Genomic DNA, 10,456 nt, shown 5'->3' with positions numbered 1-10,456 from the left:
AATTCCGGGATACAGTGTGTACAGCGGCGTAGCTACGGGGAAAGGGTACACATACCTCTCACCCCCCCCCCCCCCCCCCACACCCCCCCAAAAGATTTTTATTTTAAATAATAATAAAAGAAGAAATCATTTCGAAAACAGAGAGAGGGAAGGGAACGTAAGGGAAAAAACTCAACTCTCTCCACCCCTGTTAATTTTCGGCGTTTTTCTTGCATTTACTCACATAAGACCAGTCCCCCTCCCCACCCTTTATGATAGTGTGCCCTCAATACCTGGACCTGGCACGCTACGCCACTGAGTGAGTATATTACATGTTTCAGGAGGCTGTGTTTCCAATGAAAGATTGTCTTAGACAGTGGTGGATTGAGGTGTCAACGGGATAAAACTAATTGAAACAAAATTGGGTCGGCCCTATCGGGAATATAGCAAGTTTTAGTGTATGAGTGTCTTCAGAATATTCGAATAATTTGAAATATTGAACAGGGGTTTAAAATATTCGTACCACTGAATAGGTTGTATGGTATAATGCTACCGTGTATATTATGCCGCGCGGAATAACGTCCAGCACTTACTGAGATCATAACATTAATCCGGGAGGCCTAGACCCAAAGCTTCACTTAACCTGAACTTTAGGGAGATGTAAGTTGGAATAACAAAATGGTTGATTTTCTCTTCATCACTTTTATCAAGACACTAGATGGTAAAATAGTACAAATGACAGGCATGTTGATAACAGTGATTTAAATAATAGACAAAATTGGATTATTGTAATTTCTTCAATCACATTAAAAAAATTCTATATACCAATACGTGAGGTAGTCATAGTAGTCCCTCCTCCACTAAGATATCTCAGTCAAAGCTTGCTTTAAATGTTCGTCCATTCTATTCAAACGCAATGGGAACGATCTGTAGACTTATTCTCGCCTTCTGTCGATACCAGGGTTACCAATCTTCTAGAGGAGGATCCGTCAAGTAAGAAAATATCATTACGGATTAGAAAGGATATTCACAAACTATACCACGTGGTTACGAGTCATACTGCCAAGGGAAGGAAGGACAGAACATGACTCGGGGAAAATGAGGTACAATGCGATGACAAATGAAGCTTAGCTGGTTAGAGATAATCTCTCCTAAGAACTTATCAGTATTTTCTCTGAGTCTTACTACCGGTTTAGGATATGAAATGTAATTTACTATCATGCAGGTGTATAACCTTATGAGCTACTTTGATTTGATTGAACCATTAACATTCAGTTCACAGTCATTTCTTCAGAGATTCGTTTCCAGGCTTAAAGTAAGCATAAGTCGATCTTGGGAGGAAACAATAAAAGCGACTGTTCCGTTTATTAATATTGCTGAAAACTTGTCCATCTTGAACAAACTAATAGATGCCAAATACATAGTCATTCAACTGATTCAAACCAATTACACATTTTCTTAAACTGCATAATAAATTCATGAAATTTGTAAACGATTTGTATCAACGATTTCGTCATCAATATTATCAATAGTATGGTATAGTAGGACCAGCGGTAGCAGTACTGGTAGTGGTTATAAGTAGGTCAGTACTAGCTAGTTGCTCATTATCGGCAATAGGTTGCGAAAGAAGTCTAGTCGCGGGTGTAGAAATAATGGAAGTAGTATATAGCTGTAATCATAATAGAAACATGTAGAATAGACCGTATATAATGTGATGGCGATATAGTCAAAGTGCGTCATATGCATCGACATTTTAATGACATTTTTTTCATTTCTGCTGTCCTACACTAAAAAGACGATTGGACAACCACGATAATATATCAACTGTGTATATAAACAGAATGATGAACTTTGGTTGCATGCAGTTTGCTCAATTCAACATTTAAGTTATTTTTTATCATTTATTATTTTTGATCACTAGGTTTGGGGGATTTGTATTTCCATTATGCGTGACCAATAGTTCGAAACATAATCACAAATATTGGGATCGGAATATTTAACAACCTTTTAGAGGTGATATTGAAATCAAGACACTAAAAAACAGTTTCTTATAATGAAATATAACGTAAACATTTCTGCCTGCCAAGTGGCACTCACTCCCGCCAAAGTAATAAACCCAAATCCCCGACCGGGTCTTGTTCCAAACCACTCCCTAAAGATATAGGATTGAAGTACATCATACAGGAAAGACGGTTTAAACGTTATTAATCGAACATTTAATAAGGTCTAATTACTGCCTAATGAAGTGATACGTTCACTCAACATAAACAGGAAATATCATATAAATATTAAGTTCCTTTAGAAGGGAACATTCATTAACAGAGTGGCAATTAATACGTCGTTAATTATACTGGAAATGGAGGATATAAATGAATCTGTGTATGCAGTATAAGGTCTAAAAATAAAAAATACATCATTAAAACGGCAATATCGTTAATGTGGGTGTCTTAATTAACTTCAGAGCGACTTGAAGGCAATTGATATTTCCTTCCAGCTTCTTTTCCTTCACTTGTTGAAGAAAGTACCCATTCTAAATCTAAACAGATCGTTGAATAACATGACGGTTACACCACAATTAATTAAATTAAAAGACAATCAATGCAACAAGCGGTTTTATTGTGCGTTGCCATTCGTACCATAAATTATTACAAGCTTCTTTACCAAAATATTTTGTACATTTTATAGAATAAAGATGTAATAACGTAATAACATTTAACGTTTCTAAGCTGATTTAATAAATATAACCTGCATGTATTAAATCAATATAACACGATTTATGAATAAAATAATTCTCTCTCTCCCTCTCTCTCTCTCTCTCCCTCTCTCTCTCTCTCTCTCTCTCTCTCTTTCTCTCTCTCTATCTCTCTCTCTCTCTCTCTCTCTTCTCCCTCTTTCCCTCCCCCACCAATCCCACTATTATCTTTCTCTCTTTTTTCATGACCTTTGATTTTGATATTCCTTTCATGAAAATCCATGACATTAGGATGCCCAAAGCGTTTGGAAAAGTTTCAAATAGTCATACTTCTCCTGGAGGTGATTTAGGTTGTAATATAATATTTGCATATTGTATTCCAGAGGTACAACCATATTGCTGGAGGTGGAAAAATAGGAACAAGCTATATATGAAATAAAGACGTGGGTTTATATGTTGTCAGACAAAACCACCCGAAGAAGGAGGAATGAGCGTTATTGGAATATTCCCCAGCAGATTATCTTGTCGGGTTTCAGTGATGAAAACCGTAATCCTCACCACGAATAGATATCCGGAGAAGATGTTTGGGGATTTGAAGGAACCGAATTTCTATGATATTTGATGTAATCAATTAGCTACATCTACGTCAATGTTACATTACCCGGATATTGACCTTTCTTTTGGCCACTGTTGGCTGTCTAATGTTTTTTTGTTTTGTCTTGTTTGCCAAAGAATGATTCTGTGACGCAATAATGCTCTCGAATCGGATCCGGAAGTCAACTCGGTTATCTTAGCTGCTATCAAATGACAAATGATTAGAAACATGCGACTGATTTATATATCGCGTGTGAACTAAAGGCAGTTTTTTTAAAGAAAATTAAGAATTAGTTTTTCTAAATGGCTACATTTTAATGAGAGTAAAGATATACAATGATTTTAACGGCCACATTAAAGGGACGGACAGGCATACTTTGGAAGAGGGTGGGGGGGGGGCAGAGACAGAGGAAGTTGAAACATACCTAGACGTATAGAGAAAGAAAGGGAGGGGTACAATACATGGAATATACATGCATAGACAAGATACATAAATCATATACGAAGATAGATAGATGGAAAAATATATGGATAGATCGATAGGTAGACAACATAAGATAAGATAAGATCAGATCAGATCAGATAAGATAAGATCAGATCAGATAAGATAAGATCAGATCAGATAAGATAAAAATGAAATAAAGTAGATCGAAAGAGGGAGAGAGATAGATAGAGAGAGAGGGGGAAGGAGCGGGTGAGATAGAAAGAGAAGACACATACTTCTTCTCTCATTCTTCCTGATCTTACAAGACCATGAAGACAATTTATGCAGACACTCTTTAAGGTAATACAAAGTTTTGGTATGGGGTTATGAATTTGGTTCAAATGAACATATTGGACGCATATGCGGTCATACAATATTCAGTGATCGTTGTCGCGGTTGAAAACGAGTCTAAAGTTATGAAATTGTAAATAATAAACTCTTTATGATGTATAGCTCCCTCTCAAGGTCAAGACATAAATTAAGCTATAAAACAATGTTTCTTGACTAAAATCTACCGATTAGTTGTTTCCGTTCGGAAATTATCTATCACAACTACATATTCTGAGATTTTCATGGTCGCAGCTACCATTGTACGGCCGTAGGCGCTATTTGAAATTTATCAAAATTTACCGGGAGCACCGGTAAATTGTTATATTCAATTTTTCTCGAAAGCAGAAGTAGTTTAGGGGCTAAGTTTTCAAGTGCTTATAATACATCCACAGGGGAATCCAAATATATCCAAATTGTGAAGAATCACTATCCACCCAATTTTCAAAATTTCCCAAAACTGTGTATTACCTTTAACTCCTCAACTTGGTATTGTTACATTTGCAGCAAGCTGCAGTCCCTTGCCCCCTCCCCGAGGCCCCCGAAATCGAGAGATACCTGCGGTGGCCTCATGGTCACCCTAAGGCGTATCCCTATCTTTACAGGCCGTACGGGTCGCCGTGGGATTATAGCGACGAGTTATAACTTTTTTCATTCCTAGGTTCGCCGTAGCAATTACACAACTAGACACACCATAGCCCTGCCGTAGAGCGGTTCCACGACGACCATACGTTGACCGTACGGTGGCCTTGCGGCTACCTTGCGTCTGCCTTAGTATATGTCGAAAACCTACGGCCGCCGCAGGGACGCCCTAAGGCGCCGTGCGTCATCACTTCAAAGGCCGTACGGCAGCCGCAGGTTTTCTGTCTCAACAAATTAAAAATAAGCATTTCGGCAACTCTTAATCGTTGGTCACAACCCACCGTGCGTGTTTTTAGTCTGTACGGTTTTTGGGGAGGCCACGGCCGTCATGTTGTTCTGAAAACGAAGGGAGGAAGTGGCAAAGGCAGGGAGGGATTACCGGCAACGCACGTCACACGCACGCCACGCCTGGCCGTGAGCGATTGCGTGCATCGTACGTTGCGCGTTGTACGTGCTTACAATGTGCTTACAACGTAAGGTCACCGTGCAGTTGCCACGTTATCGTACGAAGGCCGTACTTACACATGCTGCTCACGTACGGTGCCCTTACACACTCGCACGTTGTAAGTGTGTGCACGTGCGATGAACTCGGTGAGTTCTTCCGCCCGATGTCGGGGTATATATAGGATGACATTCTGATGTCCTCCAGAAGTGAGCTGCTGCTGCCTTAAGATGTCGCCAATTCCACCGCAGAGACTATTATACTGCATAAATCAGTGCGCACAACGTGCTTACTCGGTACGGCCCACGTGAGTTCTGCGTGCTCATTGGACAGTTGAACTGGGGGAAGTGGCGAGTAAGCACGGACCACGCACTTATCACGTGCGCAGCAAGCACGTGCTAAGTGCGCCTCCCGTAGAGCAAGTGACCGTGGGAAACAAATTTAAAAGACACACGGAGTCAGTGCGTTGTGCGCTCGTTGGCAGAACCGGGCACGCACGTCACACGCACTGGGGTAAATCAGTAGCCCGACCGCAGCCCTAACGCAGCGAAAGTTCCTCATGCACTAAAAGTGCTACGGTACTTACCACGTACGGATATCCAAAGTTTGCCCACGTTTTTGCACGTAGACAGCACGCACTTGCAAGTACAGCGGGTTGGGTCCACCGCATAACAAGTGACTGCTACCGTATGTGACCGTAGGAATGTTGAGGCGGCCCTATAATTGCTATTGGTCGTAGATATTTTAGAACCCTCTGCCGCTGCGGCAAATGTGACCTATACATTAGACATTAACCTCGGTGCCAGATTAGCCACGTGATCATAAGACAGTAGCCAATCAGAGCATGTCCCTCGCCGTCTGTAGCTTTACATAGAGAGGACGCTTGACGGAGCACTAGACACTTCTACAAGCTGAGAGCGCAAGTGTTAGCTACCAAGCACGCTCTTGTTGGGCAGAGTAATCCTTTTTAAATTCTAATTTTCAAGATGACGTTCATTTCGGCCTTGGCATCAGAAACGTTATGATTGGGCCTCAGCCCTGTCATTATGTTGTCTCACATTGATTGTGCATACATTTTTGCATACATTTAAATGCTTACAAATTAAACTAACCAAACAACTGAGAAAATATAAACATAAATAAGTTTAATAAAATCTACTGACTACTAAATAATGGCTTTAAACAAGAGAAACGGGAAAATACTACGAGCAACAGGACTGAAACACAGACAAAAACTAAACAAGACAGACAGGTGAATAGATGTGAGAAACGGGAGTAGAATTATGCTGACCTATATAGCAATTTTTAAAAAAAAATATTGATCACAACTATAAATCTGGACGATATCGACTCAGATAAAGTAACTTCAGTTTGCGCTTAAATACTGACCGATTGCGCTATTCTTGGTTCAAGGGAATTCCAAAACCTAGGTCCAGTGGACCCCAAAGTAATAAGGGCAAATTCTGTTCGAACAAGAGGTAAGTGATATGCTTGCGCCTGTTGTGCGGAATAATTATAAATTTGTTTTTTTTTCTTAAATATTCTAGCCAAGGCTACTAGCAGTAGACCTGCATTCAATTCATACATTAGAGCTCCTAGTTGTAAATGATAAATATCTTCAACTTTCAAAACACTACTATTATTAAAAAAAAATTAAAAAAATTATAAAAAACACGTCTGTATGCGCAAGATAGTCAGTATTACAAACAATTCGCATTACTCTTTTCTGTACCAGTAGTAATTTATCCACTTGAGATTTGAACGAGTTGCCCCAAGCTAGCACACCAGTATTTCTTGACAATAATTTACAAAGTTTACTTATATGGTTCTTCCAATTTAAATGTTCATCAATATGCAAGCCAAGAAATTTAAATGTAGATACCCTTTCAATCTCAACACCATTGAACATTACATTTCCAGGCAATATACTCAGGGAATTACTAAAGAGCATATAATTAGTTTTTTAAAGATTTAAAAAAAAACTTGCTTGCATGAATCCACGAAGTCGCAAAAGTAAACTCAGAATTGACAGTCTGCAAAAGAGTTTGTGGGTTTCTGTGAGAGAAAAATACACTCGATTCATCTGCAAATAAAATGAATGATAACATCTTTGCGGAAAGTTGATAAAATGGTTTCCTGTTAATTATTTTATTGTCGCTTTAATTATGTGCCATAAAGTCTTAGTTCTTTTGTTTGTGTGTTTTATAAAAACATAACCGTTAGAATATCTCATCCATTTTTGCGGGTGATCATATTACTTTTAAGTGTTTAAATGTTTATCTAAAAAATGCAATATGACTTCTGGTTTCTACCGGAAACGTTCATAATTGTTTCCTGAACTGTATTTAAGTTTCGATTACTATAATTCAGAATAATATATGATAACCACAATTTTCTAAAGAAAACAAAATCCGAGTGCCTTTTCACAGCTCAAAATGAGGCTGACAGTCTGCAGCAAAGGATTACAATTTGTTTATGCTTCTACGAGCTTGTGTTAGCACGCTATATTCGAGAGCGACATATATATTATCATCCGACAAAGGTGCACGTATCTTTCCTTTTTCAGAGATGAGATATTGACGTCATGGCAAACGACTCAATCTTGTACCCATTGCTCGTCGCTTGTCTCCTTGTCAGCTCATCCTTTCAATCTTTACATCGACACGATGAAAATTCGGTGATGACATCCTTAAGACTGGACATTGACAAATCTTTCCATGGATGCGATCAGAACCTTGAACTGAAAAAAGCTTCTTGCCGCAATAAAGACCTGGACACGGTTCCTCAGAATCTTTCTGAGGATACGGAGGTGCTTGACTTGTCTCAGAACAATATCACCAAACTCTTGAACTCATCGTTTGAAGTATACCCTCTAATCTACTTCTTGGACATTTCTTCTAACGATGTAAGAGCGATAGAATCCGCCGCTTTTTACCCCTTCAAGGGCTTAAAGGACCTGCTTCTAGCCTTTAACCCGCGTCTTGTGCTTCCAGCAACAGGCGTCTTTATGATGTCTACACAGCTTTCCATTCTCGATTTAACGTCATCAAACTTGAAGTCGCTCCCCAATGACACTCTAAATTGGAGTCCACACCTGGATACTGCATATCTGTGGTTCAACCAGCTCTCCTTCATCAATGTAAGTTCTTGTGGCATGGCCGACACTGTAGACATGACTGGTAATCGACTACAACACCTTACGGCGAGGGATTTCACCTTTGTGTGCCACACTGATACTCTAGATCTTTCAGAAAACCCTATCCAATCAGTAGACCCTCATGTGATCGCATCACTACATGTTCGCTCCTTGGTGCTAGGTGGCTACCCTTTGAGTTACGAGGTGTTGGCGAACATCATCCTCGGAATCTCAAAATCAAACATCGGAAAGCTTACAATCTCGAAAGGCTCCGTTGGAGCGTTTCCTGATGGTTTCTTTGATCTTCTGCGCGATTCTTCTCTCTCTGTTCTGAGCTTCATCTACAACGACCTGAATAGTTTCCATCCTTTAGTCTTCTCAAATTTGACAAAACTCAAACAATTCACTCTTAGTTATAACAATCTCCCAATAGACGAAATTCAACCAGACTTTTTCGAGGGCATGAAGGCATTAAAGGTACTGAGAATCGACGACAACAAAGTAAGACAAATAAATCCTCACAATCAGATTTGGACAGTAGACTTATTGGAGTTTTACTTATCCGGTAATCTGTTTAGAAATATATCTGCATCTGTATTTCGTGGTTTAGGAAATTTAACTTTCTTAGACATGAGCTTGAACAAATACCTTTCTGTCTTTAAGCTGACGGCCTTTTCGGGACTTGACAATATTCAAACCATTGATTTGAGCGGCAGTATTGTTCTTGAATTGAAGAGCCCAATATTAAAATCAATTTCCCTAAACTTTCTAGATCAAGTCTTTCTTCCTTTGCGACCAGGTAAATCGTTTCAACATTTACAATCCCTTGTTAATTTAGCCATGATAGACTCTTACCTTAGCCTGACTTACCTATGCGATGCAACTGCAAACGCGTCACTTTTCGATGGATTATTGGATCTTATTCATTTGGACTTGAGTAGTAACCCTTCCCTGAGTTTTGTAAGCGATTTACCGCCAGAGATATTCCGGTCACTCTCTGTTTTACAAGAGCTAAATATAGACTTCTGCGATATTACAAATCTACATCCTCTTGTCTTCTCGGGGTTGGAATCGCTTCAGAAGTTGAGTTTGAAAGGAAACAACATCCAGAATATTCATGATGATGTATTGTCGGGGTTGGGTCAAATAAAAAGTATCGACTTTGAAGAAAACCGCATCGCGTACTTGGAGGAGCTAATGTTCTCAAATAACTGGAAACTCACAAATCTTTCCTTGGCCAACAACAGATTAACGCGCCTTGTTCAAAGCACTTTCGAGCCGGTCTTTTCCTCCATTTCATCACTTGATCTATCAATGAACCCAATTGATTGTAACTGTGATCTAAAGTGGCTTATTGATTGGTTAAATGAACCTATACGCCTGAAAAACAAGGACGAAACTATCGAAGAGACTCCAGCATCTCTGGAGTCTCTTCGTAAGAAACCCCTGCTTGATTTTGAACCAAATGAACTCTGTATAATAAACAATGGTCTATTCTCTCTGATTCCCCTCGTCTCCATTAGCTTGGTTGTAATCAGCGTACTGTTGTATCACTACCGATGGCAGTTGAGGTACAAACTCTATCTCTTGAAACTGGCCGTTTTGGGATTTAAAGAGATGCGAGACGCTCGAGACCACAATGACTACGAGTTTGACGTGAACATCATTTTCTACGACGATGACGAAGATAACGAAGAATGGATTCGCGAACAGCTTCGACCGGCTCTCGAAGAACGGCTTCCACAGTTTCAGAGGAACGTCTTTGGTGACCAAGACCTTGTGGTGGGTATGCATTACTTAGATTCCGTCGATTACGTGGTGAGCCATAGTTACAAGACCATCATAGTGCTTAGCAGAGCTGCTGTGCACGACCACTGGTTCATACTCAAGTTCCGTACGGCCATGGACCACGTGAGTGACACTTTGACTGAATTCGTAGTTGTGGTTTTCCTCGAAAACATCCCAGATGATGAAATGCCATTCTTGGCGAGGTTGTATCTCAGTGATGGCAGACCCTATATCCACTGGACTGAGGACGTGAGAGGGCAAGATTATTTCTGGGATGAATTGACCAAAAATCTGACCATTAATCTAAGAACGAATGACTTGATCCCAAACGAGTAGCAGTTATGTAGGAAAATAGAGATACATGTGATGGTT

At 39.8% G+C, this 10,456-nt stretch overlaps 1 protein-coding gene across 1 annotated transcript; it reads left to right on the top strand.

Moving 5' to 3' along the window:
• The first annotated feature begins 7,840 nt into the window (after nucleotides 1-7,840).
• LOC752489 (toll-like receptor 13) lies at nucleotides 7,841-10,420 on the top strand. Its single transcript, XM_030995121.1, has 2 exons — nucleotides 7,841-8,797; nucleotides 9,644-10,420. The coding sequence occupies exons 1-2, from the start codon at nucleotides 7,841-7,843 to the stop codon at nucleotides 10,418-10,420; spliced, it is 1,734 nt and encodes a 577-aa protein (XP_030850981.1).
• The last annotated feature ends 36 nt before the right edge of the window (nucleotides 10,421-10,456 follow it).

Source organism: Strongylocentrotus purpuratus, unplaced genomic scaffold (genome assembly GCF_000002235.5).
Source record: "Strongylocentrotus purpuratus isolate Spur 01 unplaced genomic scaffold, Spur_5.0 spur5_scaffold_21, whole genome shotgun sequence".
Taxonomy (NCBI): Eukaryota; Metazoa; Echinodermata; class Echinoidea; order Camarodonta; family Strongylocentrotidae; genus Strongylocentrotus; species Strongylocentrotus purpuratus.
Note: the sequence above shows the minus strand (reverse complement) of the source record. Positions and strands in the feature narration are given on the sequence as shown.